The sequence below is a fragment of the Nicotiana attenuata genome, chromosome 5 (assembly GCF_001879085.1).
Source record: "Nicotiana attenuata strain UT chromosome 5, NIATTr2, whole genome shotgun sequence".
In the NCBI taxonomy this organism is placed as follows: Eukaryota; Viridiplantae; Streptophyta; class Magnoliopsida; order Solanales; family Solanaceae; genus Nicotiana; species Nicotiana attenuata.
The window spans coordinates 48071608-48089833 of record NC_031993.1 but is presented as its reverse complement, the minus strand read 5'-3'; the positions used below and the strand labels follow the sequence as shown (position 1 = coordinate 48089833).

Below are 18226 nucleotides of genomic sequence, written 5' to 3'. Positions count from 1 at the left end.
CCGAGCGGTTCAAGTGCACGATGTCCACCCCCGTCACTGGTATCATGTCGATATGGTTTAGGATTCCCCATTTAGCTTTGAGCGCCGTAATTGCCGCTTCATCCATGGTAGAGGGGACAGGTTCCGGTTCGTCTCCGGCAGGACTGTTGAAGTCGGTCCATAACTTCCCCGGACGGGGCAGTATCTCATCCACAGTCGGAAACCTCTCATCCTCCGCCACCTCCATCCCCTCTCCAAGAAGGGGTGTATCGTTTTCCGGCGCCGGAGCTCCGACGGACTTGTCAGTCTGAGAAGAGGAATCAGCCATTTATCTAGCCTGGTTGGATAAACAAGATTGATGAAGGAATAAAAAGGGTAGACACGTCTCCTTCTTAAAAAGGCACGAGTATGAAATATAGAAGAAGGTGGAAGTTCGCAAAAATCTTCAAACAAGTCGAAAAGCGTAACAATCGAATGATGAGACCCCCCCCCCCCCCCCCCCCATATATAGGAACACAAATGCCCTGAGCGGGAAACCCAAGAGCCGCCAAAAGCTGAAAAAGCACGAGAAGCAATGCGGTGCCTGGGGAACGTGCGTCATAATGACACGTAACAGGCATTCATGGTAGCCCAAATCGATGTGACGATCCATCTCCAAACGGACGTAACGGTTCGGTAAAGTCCCTAAAACATCACCGCCATCTCGCTGTAAGGACTCCGTCCTCACATAATGACCAGATTTCTCCTAAATTCTTGAATATACAGGGTCCGTCTATTGAGCTCGCACAGAAGACGAACCCAATGGACGGAGGGACTAACTGTATGGGTCGAAATCTGACCCTGATGGCTGGAGGAGATAAAAAAGTTCGACCCCGTCATGGCCGTGCCCACGAGGTGTAATGGCGACGGGCCCCACGGTCCCTGTCGAGGTCAGGCCGTCAAAAAGCTTACATCGCGAGATGAGCGTATGGTTTTGGATAAGAAACAAAGGACTGTCGCAGGAAAGGAGACTGGTCAAAGACCGTTGAATAAAAGGGAACATTCTTGATATATAAAGAGAGGAAGGGAAATGTGAAAGAGGGGCTGGCTATGACTAACCAGAGCAAGACTACGAAGCCAAGGGGAGAAGATTCCTCAGTTATCTACAGCTTCCTTTTCATCTTTTATACTCCTTACACTTTAATCCAAGTCTGTCTCACATGTAAGCTTACCGTTCTCACTTAATGTATGATAGTTATCTCAAGAAATATTAAATTGGTTTATTCTCTTCCAATTTTTATACTCAATACGCTGCGATATAGAGTTAATTACCTTTGGCTAAGATTTATCCTCTATTCCATTCATTAATTAGTTTAACGAGAAGTTTAATACTTTTTGGTCAAACACTATCCTAACATAAAACAAATATGTTGGATGATTTTCTTTCTCATTTGTTTAAATTTTGTTGTAGATTTTTTAATATTAGCACTGAAGGAAGCAGTAGGTAGTTGATGAAATTCCTCAAGCACAAATAATTGAGATAAGCATTGAAGACTGATAATTCAAATTTTAGAAAGAATATTAGTATATCTATATATTGTTTAGATATATCTATAATAAACAATTGCTTTTATTGGTTGGAAAGTTTATTATGACTTTGACTGAGCACATCCACCAATCAATATTACAAATAATAGAGAAGAGAAGGAGCAAAAGCAACTCAAAAGACTTTGAAGACTGATCATACAAAAATAATCAATTTATTATTATTATTATTTACAGTGATGGGAATGGTGGCGAAAGAGGCGGCGATTGATTTACTGAAAAATGAGATTCCGGTGGAGGAAGACGAGCCTCTGTTTCTCTCCGGCGACGTCAACACCGGTCTCGTACTCGTCGACATCGTTAATGGCTTCTGCACTGTCGGCGCTGGCAATTTGGTAATTTTTGTATACATGCATATACTTTTTTGTCTTTATGAGGAAATGGACAGCTAAAAAACAAGTGAAATTTAGAAGGATCTGTATATTCCATCTGTCCTGTTCTGTTTGGATCAATTTTCACTGTATATGTGGATTAATTATTTTTTAAATAGAAAAGGTGCATATTTGAAATTATTATAACTGATAATTTTTTTCACAATACGGTAGTAAAGAACTACTTTAAAAATCATAATAAGAAAAATGTATGTTTTGATTTACAATATATGATACACACAATCACTATAACAAACCCAGTTTAATCCCATAAATGGGGTCGGATACACACAATCACTATAAAAGGCAAAAAAAGGTTCGGACAAACGAGGCTGTTAGAGATATGTTTGATTATTGATATATGAAGTGTAAAAGCAAGAAATGAAAATTTAAATTGGACTATGGAAGAACTATACTTAGAGTATGCATAGCCCTTGTTCGATCATTTGTTCCTGGATGTTGAGAAACTTTTTTTTTTGGGGGGGAAAGTAATGTGTTTTTGCTTCTGGATATTAGACAACAACATCTAACAATTAGATTCTTTTTAATACACAAGTTCTGTTTGCACCTATTTAAATGCGTGTTAGGCATAGCTCATGTAAAGCTAGGAACTTTTTAGCTCAAAGACTGGAGATGTTTAACTGCTGCGATTAAATTGGTTAGAGATGAACCTATTATGAGATTTCTGGATTAATTGAGCTGGAAATTGCGCTGGTCTACTGTCATTTCTATATAGGAATTATCGGTTACTCAGTGATAGACGGTGCTTGGAAAATCATCTTATTTCTTTCCTTAAATCACTATACTTTCTTGGGGATGCAGAATCCGCAGATAAGAGAACCTTGGGTGATTATCGAATATTGTTGCTTAAAGGTTTATATAGGAGCTCTACTAGGGAGCTCCCACTCAAACTCTGTCATCTTCTTTGATTTGTTTCGTTCTCTCTCTCTCTATTAATATGTGGTTCCAACGTTTGTTTTTGATCATTTTGGTGATTGTAGTGGGTAAATCACAATTTGGACTAAGAAATTGATGTGATCCTTATTCCTCCGATTATTCCTTTTAGGTTATTGATTATGATTTTGTGCCATTTACTTTGTTATAGGCTCCAGTAGCACCTGATAAACAAATTTCAGCAATGGTTGATGAGTCGGTTAAACTTGCAAAAATGTTTTGTGAGAAGAAATGGCCTATTTATGCTCTTCTTGATTCTCATCATCCTGATGTGCCTGAGCCACCTCATCCTCCTCATTGTATCACTGGAACGGATGAATCTAAGTTGGTTCCTGGTTAGTCTGCCCTTCATGTTTTCTCCTTTTCAGTCTAAAAGTGATGTGTTTTCAATGAGGTCCATTTATCGTCATATGCAGCTCTGCAGTGGTTGGAAAATGAACCAAATGTGACACTGCGATGCAAGGATTGCATTGATGGGTTTCTAGGTTCGATTGAGAAGGATGGATCTAATGTCTTCGTAGATTGGGTGAAAGCTAGTGAGATTAAAGCTGTAAGTATCACCATATCTCATGAATTAATCAAATTCTGTTTCAATTCCATTTTACCATAAATTTGGGTTGCAACAAACACTGATTGGCCACTAATGTTGGGAATATGAATTTGTTGGTTTAGATATTGGTTGTAGGGATATGCACGGACATGTGCGTGCTTGATTTTGTGTGTTCTGCCTTATCTGCAAGGAACCGTGGATTTCTCTCCCCCCTGGAAGATGTGATTGTATATTCCCGTGGCTGTGCTACTTTTGATCTTCCACTGCTGATTGCTAACATAAAAGGAGCCTTACCTCATCCACAAGTAAGCTAACTATACTCCTTTGTTGATTTTAAGTGCAATCCTACGATATTCCTAAGAAATTAGTGAACAATGACGCAAAGGAGATAAATATGATATTTGACGGATGATGGGGATTCTCCACATTCGAAATTGAGAATATAAAAATTTAGTTTGGTGTTTGTCGCTGTGTCTTTTGCAGAAATGCCCTGCACAAGTTATCTATAAGATTTACACTTTTTCAATACAAGGTTATTTTAAGACTTTTTTTGAAATTAACTTTTTTTTCCTAAGAGGAACTGCAATAAGTTGTTTCCCTTTCATGCATTTTAGCCACCAAAGATTTACATTTTTTTTCATGGAGCAATTTCTATTGACAGATTCACTTTTCTCATCATTTGCTGCATTTGCTGTGATAGGAATTGATGCATCATATAGGCCTTTACATGGCCAAAGGAAGAGGAGCAAAAGTAGTTTCAGAGATCTCCTTTGATACAACTGCAAGAGAGACATAATTCTAATTTTCGGGGTTTAGAAGGAAACTGCTACAGCTGTTGCGACTTTACAAAAGACTTCTTAGCTTCCTTAATCTATATTAAGGTATAGAAAGATAAATTTGTCTTAGGCAACTTTTTGTTGTTCAGTGAGACGTGCAGCCAAACTTTCTTGTTCCGAAGCTACTATATTCGCCATATTGTATTAGTTCTCCCTAGATTAACTCTCAATGACAATTTGACTAGAATATTTTCAGCTTATTATATCAACTACTAACTGAATAAGAGTGCACCTTGTTAAATAAGCTCTTACAGATTGACTAGCTTTGGTGTTGTTATAAAGACCGCTGAAAAGTAGTATCAGCAAATGAAGAATGGTACTGTTATATAAATTCTCTGTTTACACTAACTTACACATCAAGGCAATACATACAATCCCCAAAAACTTCTAACTTGGAGCAAAAAAAGAAAAGAAAAGAAAAGAAAAAAAATGTATAACCAGCATTCCTTGTCTGTCCAGATAAATGTAAAAATACCTGGAAAAGAATGAGAACAAGGGAAAAAACCCAAAAAAGAGAAAAAAGGGAGAAGAAAACAAGACAAGATAAAAACATCTATAAAGGTACTCCACCTTTCAGGACCTGGTATTTCCTATTATGATGAAAAAACGAACGCTTGCTCTTCTTTGCTTTGGTTCCAAAGATGAACGCTCGCAAAGGAATCCTTGACCTACTTGCTGAGTTTGTCAATTGTGGTTGACTTCCACCAACATCAAACTCTTGATCCAGTTTTCTCAATGTCTTCTCAACATCTACTTGAAGTGTAGTTACATGTTCTACACCAGCTTCCAGTTCCTCTCTTACCTTGTTGTTTTCTTGTTTCATGTTCAAAACTTCACCTTGGAATTTTGCAGCTTGATGACTACTGAATCTGATTTCTTCTTCTTCAACTCCCTCCTTTAATGCTTTTGTAATTTCCTCCTGAATGCTGCATAAAGACGAGAACCTACGTTTCAGTTCATCTTTTAGTGACAAGCTTTGTTCTAACCACACTGTTAGCTCATTCTGTATCTCCCTTAGGTGTTTATATATGGGCCTGATTTCTGATTTCATGTCTGTTTTAGAGCTGCCTTCTTTCGCCTCCTTGTCTCTAAGCGTTGATATTTCGCCCTGCAAATCTTGGACTGTGGTCTTGAACTTTTGAATCTGATGAAATGCTGAGCTAAATCTTAGCCAGAAATCCAAGTTTTCGTCCAGTAATGCATCAATGCCCATACGGAGTTTTTCTTCTACTGGCGAGAGGGATGAACGTTGATCAATTAAAATGATCCTGACATCATGTTCATCCTTGTCTTCCCTCGAGTCCTCAGGTTTTAAGCTTCGATCATCAGAAGGATTAGAATCTTGATGTTTTTCTTCCTTCGTCTTTGGACTTTCTGAAGCATTTCCTTGCACAAGACTCAACTTCAGACGCAGACTTTCTATCTCTTCATCCTTCTTTGCAATAGCAGTTTTAAGCTCTCTTATTTGCAATGTGACTTCAAATTCAGTGTCCCTTTCTTTCTTCTCCATGTCAATCAGCTTCCTCTTTAATTCCTTATAATTCCTGAGAATTGTTGTATATTCTGTTAAGAGGATCTTCTCTTTATCCTCCAAACCACTCAATAGCATTTGCTGCCATGTAAGGTCATCGTCTTTCTCCTCGTCTTCATGTGGTTTAGGTTCATCATGAACCCGATTTTCAGACTGAGCTGAGACTTCCTCTTTACCTTTTTCTGCTGGCGTTGGCTCCAGAAGTTTGACATCTTTACTAGTGGTTTTAGTATCTTCCTGTACTTCTTTATCGCTAACTACTGTACTAGGACCTTGTTCTTTCTCAACTTCACTTGTACTAACATGATCTTTTTTCTTTTTTGGCTCTTTTTGTGACCTGATATCAGCAACAGCCTCCTCTTCATCTTGAGATGAATCGGTCTCATCTACCTCTTCATCTGGTTTCACACTAGTCAATTTAAAAGATAAGTGGCCAAGACTAGTACGCGCTTCAGCAAAGTGAGTCTGAAGGCTGCTGTTTTGATTTTCAACATCTTTGTTTAGATCCTGAATACCCTTCAACTTTTCCTCTATTGCAGTTACTCTAACATTCAGATTGTGTGTATCCTCTGTTAAAGCTGCTGCCTTATCATCTTCCAATATCTGAACTTGTGTGTGGAGTCCACCAGCTTCTGTTCTTAATCTTTCAATTAGAACAGTTTGAGCTGAAACTGCTGTTTCTAGGCTGACCACCTTATTCACAAGCTCATCAATTTTCTCTGCCAGTTGTGTCACTGTTAGAGATGACATAGAGCTCGCGTCAAATTGCTCGTTCATCTTGCCATGCAACAACTCTATTTGCTCAGCAACTGCTTCTTGGCTTGAGCTTTGTGATTCATCTGCTGCTTCAGCAGATTCATTGCTTTCATCAGGTTTTGCTTCATCGACTGGATCACCCAAATACTTTTGCCTGAAAGATTTCAGTTTCTTACGAGCTTCTTCAATCTTCTTGAACTCCTCTCTTGCATCTTTGGTCGATTGTTCTTGTTTCTCCTGGAGCTGAGCCAATGTTTCTTGACAAGATTTTAGTGCAGCTTCAGCCATTAACGTCCGAGCTTCATCGTCCTCAATAACCCGAGCCTCACCAAATTCATCCTCTAAACTGCAAATCTTTTGATGCTTTTCCACAATCTGGTTTTCTATCTCCATAGTCTTAGCAATCCCACTTTGGTAAGAGCTTTTAACGAACTCTTTCATGGTTTGCAAAGACAGTATATCTCTCTGAAGCTTATCGATTTCTTCAAGCGCTTCATCTTTAGTCAAACCAGATTTTGGGACATCTTTATTTGAATCTTTTGCTTTGTTATATGGTTTCTTGCCTTGAAATTGCTGTGTACCTGTTTTCAGCAGACCTTTCAAATCTTTAACAGGAGCTTTTGGAGGAACTTTTGGAATATTTGCACCACTTGTTGGAGTCTGTGGGAAACTCTTTGCCATTCTTGGGGTACCATATTCATCTTCTTCATCCATTGCTAGTTGAATTTGTTCTGGAAAAAGAGTAGCAATGGTGTTGTTGGCACTCTGCAACTCTCTTGACAACTTATCATATCGTTCAGCCAATGCTCGATAGGCGCGATAAGATTCTTCTACAAAGTTTATTAGCTCTGGTCTTTTCTTGTAATACATTTCTGCTCTTTTTGCAAATGAATCTCCATCTTCTTCAATGAGCTTAATCACATCTTCCACCTTCTCTTCCATATCTGCAATATCACAAGTATTACAATTAGAACTTTTGATTTCCACACTAAACAACTTTGAGAATTACACTAGAAGAGTGCATAGAAAGAAAGTGGCATATTCTTGATTAAAAAGGGCAGCCCAATGCACAAAGTATTCCGCGTCCATGCAGGGCCCGGGAAGGGCCGCACCCCAAGGGGGTGTGATGTAGGCAGCCTACCCTGATGCAAGCATCAGTGGTTGATTTCATGGCTCGAACCCGCGACCTATAGATCATACGGAGACAACTCGACCGTTGCTCCAAGACTCCCCTCTGGCATATTCTTGATTACATCCTCTTTATTTGTATCTTGTTCTGAATATGATTGTGCAGTCCATATATTTCTAGAAAATCTTTGATAATATATTCTTATTACTTTGAAAATGAATAAAAAATGAGAGAAAATGTATTACAATGCAAACCAATAAGAAAATGAAAGAACTTGAAATTCATGACAAAAAAAGAATGCAGATTTGTCAGCAACATTTTAGTATCAAAATTTCCATTACAGATACATGCATTATACCAGACCCTTTTGTTCATCTAACAACAACAGATCTCATTCACATTTAAATATATTATCATTCTTTCCTTTTTTTCCTCCTCAACAACCCAAAATCTACATTTTTATCAAGAATCCAAACCCCATATAACCCCACATGAAAGGTAGAGAGGCGGACCCATTATCCACTGAGTATCGAACCTGTAATCAACCTATTTCTCGGTTATCAAAAAAAAGAAAAAGAGAAATCATAACCCCGAAGGAGAGTGTTGGAGAAACGGTAAATTTGTCTTCTTATGACCTACAGGTCACCGGTTCGAGCCGTGGAATATGATTGCATTAGGGTAGACTGCCTACATAACACCCCTTGGGGGAGCGACCCTTCCCTGAAACCTGCAAAAACTCTGGATGTTTCGTGCACCGGGTTGCCCTTTTAGAAATCATAACCCCATTTGACTTTTGATGTTGAAAGAAATTACCTTGAAGGCTTTGTTCAAGCCATTTGGATTGCTTAGTCCTAATATGGCTAGCAGCCCACCATGAATAAGCATTAGTTGCTGCTCTCTGTAACATCTTGAACCAATTCTTGATCTCTTCTTCTTCAAAACAATCAAAAATACAAATCAAATATGAAACTCTTCCTCTTCTTTTCCTCACAAGAACAAAGATATGTGTTTTAGGAAAGAGAAAGAGTTTCAAAACAGGAGAAGGTTTCTTGTATTAAGGAAAGTTATTGAATAATCATAGGAAATGGAATCATAGTTGAAAGGGACAACAGACTATGATGTCTTTTTTTCTTCTCTTGTTTGCCTTTAATGTCTAATTATGGTGTTTATTGGTTGAGAGCTCCTTTCGCACCAAAATAAATGTTGCACCCTTCTCTATCCTTATTAATAATTTAGCTTTTTTCACAAACTCTCTCTTTTTTGGGACAATTGTATTTTTAGTCCCTACATTATTGCTAAATTCAGATTTTGGTCCTTGCATTATCTGACTTAGCATATTTAACCTTCAATTAATCAACATGTGTATTTTCAGTCCCTTTATATAGAAAATATCTTATATTTAGTCTATGTTTAGAACTACATTACCTTCAAATATTGAGTAATAGTACAAACTTAATATTACAAACGGGTAATTAAATAGTATAGCGGTTGATAATTCATTAATCTTGTGATTACTCGCAAGCATAAGGTTTAATAGTGCAACATTTCAATTAATTGAAGATTCAGTGTGCTTAGCAATATTACAAGGATTAGATCATAATTTACCAATAACCGAGGGACCAAAGTTGCTATTAATTTTTTATTTGGCAAAACCAAAGCCAAAGCTATATTGACAGCCAATTAACAAATTAGACTATTGTGAACGTGGCATCCACTGGCCTCTTCAACAGGTTGTCACATTCTCCATTCAGAAGAAAGAATTAGAAAACCAAAAAACAAAAGAAGAAAATATCTTTCTTCTTGTCCTAAAGTTTCTTTTTTCCTTTGGGTAACATTGGAAAAGACTAAAGTTTTCTTCTTTAACTAACTTTTCAAAAATATATTGTGTTTCCATATAGTACAAATAGCAGCTTTCGGCCTGTCATTAACTAACTTTCGGTCCAGATATTTAAAATATTTTGCAGTAATGTCCCTAAAATATATTTTTTGTGATATATTACCCCTCGTGAGGGGTAATTTTTAATTTTACGGATGATCACTCGTTTTTTTATTTTAGGGGTATTATTATTTTTAACAAGCGATAGAGATTATTTATATTTGGTTGCTGAAAAAATATATAAAATTTGTATAATTTTTGTATATAACATACAGAATGTGTGTGTGTGTATATATATATATGACTATTATTTTGAGAGCGACTATACAATGTCATTTTTTTATTTTATTGTACTGGAGTTGTAACGAAACTTAATTTTGTCTAACTGTATTGTTTAAATCAGATTACGTGCACCTTAATTAATTTCAGATTTTCTTCTTGTTTTATGTGAGAGAAAAAATAATTGGAATTGGTCTTCTTCTTCATCAAAATAATCATTAAAAACGAGGGCCATGATCTCATAATGACAACTACATCGAATAAGTTATTCGAATGAATAAATAATTTAAATACAACTCATCATGATATTAAATAATTTAATTGCTGGACAAAAGATTTCAAGAATATTCAAAAATTCCTCAAAATAAATTAATACTAATATTTACAATTAAGCGTGTAAAGTATCTAGTGTTTAGTCATAAACGCATATTACGCTTTACTTTAATCATGAACACTGAAAAGAAAGAAGCTTCATAGAAGGAAAATGAATATACCAAAGGAACTTATGTACTCTAGCTTAACTGTATTTTTTTTTCTCTTTCTTTCTTTAATCATACACCCACCCACCTACCCCACCCTACCCCCTTAATATAACATGTATTATTAACATAGATTCTTTTCCATTATGTGATAGTTTGGAATTTAATAAATGAGATCTCGAGTTAGTGCTTACATAACTTTTTTTTTGTTCAAAAAAAATAATACATCGAAATAATGAGTTATTATTAATATCGACACATTTGAGATCGCTAAATGATTGCGAGTTCCTCTATCCAAGCCTTTTCTCTCTTATTATCACTGGATATTTTGATGATCATATTGAATCAGTTTGCACACTTGGACTATTTTACTAGGATACCATCTTTTATATATAGGAATTTTTACCTCCTATAGCAAAGGTTAACACCTTATTTACTTTAAATAAATATTATTTTAAAAAATTATATCCCGTTGTATTCTATGTATTTCATTGTATTCACTGTCTCGCTATATGCCATGAATGTATTCATGTGTTTTTTTTAAATTAATATAATTTATGTATTCAGATGTATTATATAATTTCTCTGAAGATTGCTATGTTTTTGGGGTATTTTTCGGTTGAGAATCTTTTTTATAACTGGAAATACAAAATTTGTGTGTTATAATTGAGTTTGTTGAGTTATATTAGGAGTCTATTATGTTAATTGATTCACTTTCCGTTTAAAAACAGTGTAATCCCCCGTTTCACGCCGTGAATACAGTCGAATACAATAATTTGTCCAGCTGTAATCTCATGTTTCACGCCATGAATAAAGTCGAATACACTCGAATACAACAATTGATTAGCTGGACTTCCCTGATTCACGCCTATTTTTGCTACTGTATTCATAAATACAGTAGCTTAAATACATCCAACACATTTAATAACAACAGAAAATGTATCTACAATCCGTAATATAGCAAATGGTATCTATAGATAGCTAATTACCACTAAAAGATAGTGCTTTATGAAATTTTTTCTTTTATATATGACAATGACATGAATATCCTGCTATTTTACTATCATATGATAACAAATCTTTGTTGCTCATTTTTATGAGTAATAGCACCAGAGTCGAATAAGAAATGATTTGCGTTAAGTAGGAATATGAATGGCTCCAACATATAACACATGATAAAATTAATATATTGAGCTTAAAAATAGATGTTATTTACCTTTTTTTTCCCTCGATTGACAGTTGATATTTGAGACTTGCTAATAATATCAAACACATTATCAAATAGAAGAATTAATCCAAATAGACGTCCGTCCAATCGCTTAAATTAAAAATAGCCGGTGGAGGTATGTATATACATAATTTATATATTATATATGTATAACTATGTAAAATCAATATATAATAGGAAAAAAAAATAATAAGTATGATCGGCTATTTGTGTAAAGACTAGGTCTGGAAACATGTATTGCCTAATGGGCTTTTTATCAAACATACTTCTTCAACTAGGTACCTAATGGGCTTTTAGACTATACCATTCCGCAGTTGGCCCAAAAGGTAGTGTAGGATGAATATTGAGCCCAATCAAAACCCAGCCTAACTACAGAGAGGATGAATGAAGTACACAAATAGCTCTCAACGTGGATGGTCTTGAATTTTTGTTTCCGCTTGCGCTATGGCTAGAATTTCAAGTTTAACAAATGTTGTCCCTCGTTTGCCCGTGGACAACACTTATAACTTTTGACTTGAAGGTTCTGTCAATGAGGCAAGCGGGGGTCAAAAGTTAAAAGCCACCCTAAAAATCTTATGCTATAATTAAAGGAGTTTGAAAATAATCAAGAAATTACATAACCATGTGAAGAAAAGAATGTAAAAACTATAAATCTTTTTCGAGAGAAATAAATTCGGGAGCTTAAATTTCACAAAACTTAATCTAATAGTTTCAATCATTACATAACCCTGCCCTCAAAGAGATTGCTTCAACTTTTAAATATTAGGTAATTCAAGCTTTTCCTTTTCTTTTCTTTTTCCTTTTTAAATAGACGAGGAAATTCTTCAGAAAAATATTGCATATAAAGATTTTCACGAGTTAAATGGAGTTAATGGTTCCAAATATAATACAGTTAATATTTCTATAATAATATTCCTATATAACAGTCATTTACTAAAAAAATTAAATTTTTCTCGGAATCGATTTTTTATGTTATATTATAATATATGTGCTATAAAACAATAAAAGAATATTGCAGAGAAAAGTAGAGAGAGAGGATTCTTAGCCACCAAGTAACAAACCCTAAAATCTCTCTAAAATACAGACATTCACTTTAAATAGAATTCTATTTATAACAATATGTTCTTTACAACAACACTTTACTATAATATTTAAAAAATACCGAAACAAACGCAGCTATTATAAAAAAATTTGACTGTACTTACAAGTTTAGCGTGAGATAATTTAGGTTCACTTTATCATCAAGAATAGAGGGAGAATCCCACAAATCAGTCTTTTTTTTTTTGGCATGTGATTATCATCAAAAGGAATAATCCAACTTTGGTTTACGTGACAAACTGATCCAAGTACGCAATAGAATTGTGAAAAGACAAATTGATTATATCTTAGAATCATCAAAATGCCATTTTTTATTACATCAATAATTGCTTGTCAAATCTTTCTGTGAACCTTGCTTATCAATATTTATAAGGATTAGAAGGAACATCAATGAAAGTGACATGAAATTGAAATTTGTAAGGGTAACCCCACCAACTCTTTTTTGAAATTTTATCCCTAAGAATCTAACTAGACTTCTCGATAACTTTTTTAGTAGGTGTTTGACATAAAAATTGTAATTTTTGAAAAAAATAAATTTGAAGTTAAGTTAAAATGGTATTTGGAATTTAAAATTATGTTTGGACATGCATTTCACTTGAAAAAATAATGCAGTTTTATGAGCGGAGAAAAAAGTTTTTCTGAAAAGACCACTTTTTGGTTTTGAAAAATGCATTTTCGAAAAATTTCCAAAAATTCGCAAAATTTCATGGACAAAAACATTTTTGAAATATTTTTATTTTGGAAAAAGAATTTTTTTTTATAGACAAACGTGTCCATAGTAATGGTGATGTGTCCTATCTGCAGAGGTAACGAATTATTATATTCATCAAAACTTACGTAAATGTCAAAAAAATTCTAATTTTTTTGTCTCTACTGAATTTTACTGATCTTCAAGATTGAAACAAACTTTGTTGACCATTAGACTACATAACTTAATGCTTACAACTTTATATAATGCAAGTAGGAAACAACACCAAAGTATCCAAATATTCTAAGCACTAGTGTGTGGTGTACAAGTGCTAATTACATAGAAAATAATAGCCACAAACTACATTTTTTTCATTTCTTTTTCCCCTATCATAAGTGCTAAGGGGCACAAAAATTGTCAATGACCATTTATTTTATATCTCAAAATATGCCCCATTGGCAACCTCAAATACCAAAAGTGGGGTCTGTTTCAATTTCTTGAGCAGAAACCCCCTGGTGGAAAAAGTTGGAATTTTTTTATAAAAGGTAGAGAAAAGTAGGCTAAGAAGGAATATTTAAAGCAAAACTTTTGCCAATCACTTTTCACCCTTTAGTGGCAATGGTCACATGCCATTCCTGCAAACATCAAATGCTCTAATCAATTTGCATCTAAAAAGGGGTTTTGAAATCAATACAACAACAAAAAATGGTCCAATTGATCTTTAGGTTTTCTTGGCTTTGAGTGGAGCAATCATCAAATACACTTGTTTGTGGACAGAGTCGGATCTATGATTTTTATAACATGATTGCACTATTAATCCGCCCGTATGTGAAACGACAAAGGGAAAGCCCCTAGTCTTTCCAATCTCATTGTAATTTCATCATCAGAAAAAAAAATAAAAAAATCTTGCTTATCGAATAAGTTTCCTAGTGAAGGCGAGAGCGCTTGACAAGTCAAGAAAGTCTCGTACAAAGCAGAAAGGAACTCAGACTGTGACGACTATTTTCACTAGCTTCCACAAGAGTGTCCTAATGAAGCAAACAATATGCTTCAACAGTGGTCCAGAAATTCTTGATTTCAATGAACAATAAGACTGCGTACAATAGACCCTTGTGGCTCGCCCCTTTACCGGACCCCACACATAGCGGAAGGACCCTTGTGGCTCGGCCCTTTACCGGACCCCACACATAGCGGAAGGTTAGTGCACTGGATTGTCCTTAATGAAGGATAAGACTGAGGAACCACCACAAAATAGATTCATGACAATGAGATGTGGAACCACAGTAGCATTATAGGAGAAATGCATGGATTTAGGAATGCTAACAGAGCCTTTGCTAAAAGAATTGCTAATTGTTGCAACTAATTATAGAAAGTCTCACTAAGCAATCATCTTAAGGCAACATATGCAGAAGAAAATGAACTAAGAAGGATGATGCAAATTAGCAAGAGTGAGAACATAATATTTAACATTAATGTATAATCAAGATATAAACAATGATGTTTCACTTGTCCAGATTTTGGAAGACAGATGCTTTATTTACAACAGCAGCAGCCAAAAGCATAATACTTCTCCCATATTCACATTAGCTATATTTACACTAAAAATCAGCTTCATATGTCAAATTCCCAATACCCCCCCCCCCCCCCCCCAAGCCAGAACAGAAGCTGATCAATTCCAAAAGTTTGAAGATGACAATGGTTTGTATTTGTGAGCTTCTAACCAAAGATCACTGCCACGATAAACTTGATTATTTCTCTCGCAAATGAAAATGCTGACCTGCTGCCAGTACTATTCAATATTAATTCAGAACTTGCACTTACTTCCTCGTAAACTAAAAGATAGCTCCTGCTTCGGAAATTTCCTAACATGCAGAACAACGACCGGATGCACTAGATTCAAAAATTCTGAAGAGAAGATAGCCATTGCTCCATGTATTTCTTACCCTCTGCAATCATAAAAAGAATTTCAGATAACAAGGAGGAAACGACAGGTCATATTTGCTTGTAAGTTTGATAGAAACTACATAGACTAGCATAAAGATGATACATAGTAATAATCTATCTTGAACTAATAACAAGGTCTGCAGGCTTTGAAGTGGTTAACGAAAATATAACTCTAAGCTTGGAAACTACGGAAGGGAAGTTCTCTAGCTTCCGAACAAGAGTTACTGCTTTAAGGTTTCTATCTGAACAAATAAGGCTGGGGTGTAAAAGTATAACATCACCAAGAGGGAGTTTGTAGAACTCGCTGCATTATGTTAGTACGAAATTTTGTTGCAGGTTTTCATTGTCAAATTACACAACAAAGGAGATGATAAATAATGCTCATTAACAGCAAAAACTGTCTTTCTCAAAAAAAAAAATCTTTCTCAAAAAACTGCTCACCAGTTCTACTCATGCGAATACTAATCAATCTCCTATGAAACTATTGCTCATTAATATCTGAATCCAATGATAGTAGTCTATCCATCTGTGCCCAAACGGGAGACATGCTTCTACTTTTTAGCACTATATATGTGATGCTTGTAACCACACGCTTCGTAATATGAAGGACAACAGTACTGCAAGCTCACATGTACCTTTTTCTCAGTCCACATATTACTAACATAGCTAAAAGGGCAGCCCGGTGCACTAAACTCCCGCTATGCGCGGGATCCGGGAAAGGGCCGGACCACAAAGGTCTATTGTACGCTGCCTTATCCTAAATTTCTGCAAGAAGATGTTTCCAGCTCGAACCCACGACCTCCTGGTCACATGGCAACAACTTTATCGGCTACGCCAAGGCTCCCCTTATATTACTAACATAACTAACATAACAAATTCAGCTGCAGTAGTCACTAAGTCAAAGCAGGGGCAGTTGTAAACAAGCACAATGGAACTCAAATCATAGTCATCAAAGACTAATAATCCAACACTGCAGATTTAATACTAACAGAAAGATGTTATTCTACAGAATTAGTGCAGCAAAAAGCAAAAACAAGAACATATCTATAGCTCTTACCAGCAGAATACTCATTTGAAAGGTTCTCAATGGCGCTTAAAAACTGATTGTTTGGCTCTTCTATTTCTCTAATACAATCATGCCTGTAGCAAGGAACCAGCACAGCAAAACTGTCATCAGCCTCATCATCATTCTGGAAATCAGGGGCATGTGGTTCCAGCCACCCGATTGACCAGTCCGAGTCATCGGATTCAGAACCTGATAAACAAACACCATCCGATGGCACCAACACTACATCATACTTCTTATCAACCCTCTTAATCCTCTCCTCTCTACTCTTCCATTTCCTCTTCACTTTCCTAGTAGTTGAGGAGGCCACATTATTAGCTCCCCTCACTGACTTAAACTTCAAACTATCACCTTGTTCCTTCAAACCAAATCCAAAATCTTGCAATGGATTCATTGAAGAAGAACCATTAGACACTGGTTCTTTCTCTTTCCCACCCCACCACCACCATGATAAACGAGTCAAAGAAACTGCCATTTCAACCAAAAGAGGCTCTAGAAATGAGCAAATATGAGCAAATTTCACAAAAAAAGATTCAAACTTTGAGCTCTGAAGTTGAAGGAAACCGAGAGTGGCTTGAAGGAAATAAATCAAGAAACAGCCGTTTCATCCAAAAGGGGTTCTAGAAATGATCAAATATGAGCAAGTGTCACAACAAAGATTCAAACTTTAAGCTCTGAAATTGAAATAAATAAATCAAGAAACAGTCATTTCATCCAGAAGGGATTCAACAAATGACCAAAGTTGAACAAACTTCACCAAAAAGATTCAAACTTCAAGCTCTAAAACTGAGAGTAGACTGAAGGAAATAAATCAAAAATTCAAATTCAAGCCCCAGAATAAAAATTCAACAAATGTTTAATCCATTGGTACAATAAAAATATGGTATGGAGGAGAAAGTTTCACTTTTTTTTAATTATCAAAAGAGCAAAAAAGCAAACAGCTTTGCATAATTCAATCATCAAAACACAACCCCTTTACATGAAAAAGCTTCAAATTTCAAACCAGTCTTCAGAAAACATCAAACAGTTCAAAAGGTCTAATAATATGAGAAATCACTAACTTTAAATCAAGTTTTTTTTTTATCAACTCATGATTGATGAGGGCAAAATTGGAATTTTTAGAAGACTAAAGGACCATTATTGCAGTCGGGTCAGACCCGAATTAGTGAATTGGACTAAAATTCAACTACAAATTCCAAATATCTTCTTATAAACTCACTCGGAAAGCATCAAACACTTTAAAGGGTCTAGTAACATGAAAAATTCTTTAAATTAAAATCAAGTTTTTTAATCAACTCATGATTGATGAGGGCAAAATTGGGATTTTAGAAGACTAAAGGACCATTTTCTGCAATCGGGTCAGACCCGAACTTGTTTATCACTTGGGAAATGATAAGTTTTGGCCGGAAAGTGAGATCGAAACGGCAATATCACCGGGAAAACAAGAAATATCTCACCGGCACTTCCATTTTCTATCACCGCCGGTGAATCCCTTTTTTACTCTCTCACTAAAACTTCCTCTTTTTGTCACCCACCCCCCCAAAGCCACACCCACGCGCACACACACACACAGTGGAAAACTCAACTGATTACTTTGTGGCGGGGCCTATATATAAGCGATGGACAACTATTTTGTCTTGTTAATTTTTTGATATGGTTATTTTGTACAAATTAGATTTTGACCCCAGAACTTTCCTAATTTATTTTTTTTAATGCACAACTTTTTTTCATTTAACCATTCGGTATTTGGAAGTTGGAACCCACTGGTCCACTGGTCCACTGGTCCGATTGACTAATTCAGATTCCTGTATATAATGCCTATTTAAGGGGAAAGTGTTCCGTACTAGAATTTTTTTTATTTTTAGAATTTAAACTCAA

The 18226-nt window shown here is 35.7% G+C and overlaps 3 protein-coding genes across 3 annotated transcripts; 1 reads left to right on the top strand and 2 right to left on the bottom strand.

Moving 5' to 3' along the window:
• LOC109225792 (nicotinamidase 1) lies at positions 1534-4478 on the top strand. Its single transcript, XM_019390570.1, has 5 exons — positions 1534-1898; positions 3040-3223; positions 3305-3438; positions 3561-3743; positions 4139-4478. The coding sequence occupies exons 1-5, from the start codon at positions 1743-1745 to the stop codon at positions 4232-4234; spliced, it is 753 nt and encodes a 250-aa protein (XP_019246115.1). The 5' UTR covers positions 1534-1742; the 3' UTR covers positions 4235-4478.
• On the bottom strand, positions 4582-8877 carry LOC109225791 (kinase-interacting protein 1-like). The gene is made up of 2 exons (XM_019390569.1): positions 8504-8877; positions 4582-7505 (listed from the first exon to the last, which is right to left on the bottom strand). The coding sequence occupies exons 1-2, from the start codon at positions 8595-8597 to the stop codon at positions 4828-4830; spliced, it is 2772 nt and encodes a 923-aa protein (XP_019246114.1). The 5' UTR covers positions 8598-8877; the 3' UTR covers positions 4582-4827.
• LOC109225790 lies at positions 14986-17925 on the bottom strand. Its single transcript, XM_019390567.1, has 2 exons — positions 16340-17925; positions 14986-15284 (listed from the first exon to the last, which is right to left on the bottom strand). The coding sequence occupies exons 1-2, from the start codon at positions 16821-16823 to the stop codon at positions 15235-15237; spliced, it is 534 nt and encodes a 177-aa protein (XP_019246112.1). The 5' UTR covers positions 16824-17925; the 3' UTR covers positions 14986-15234.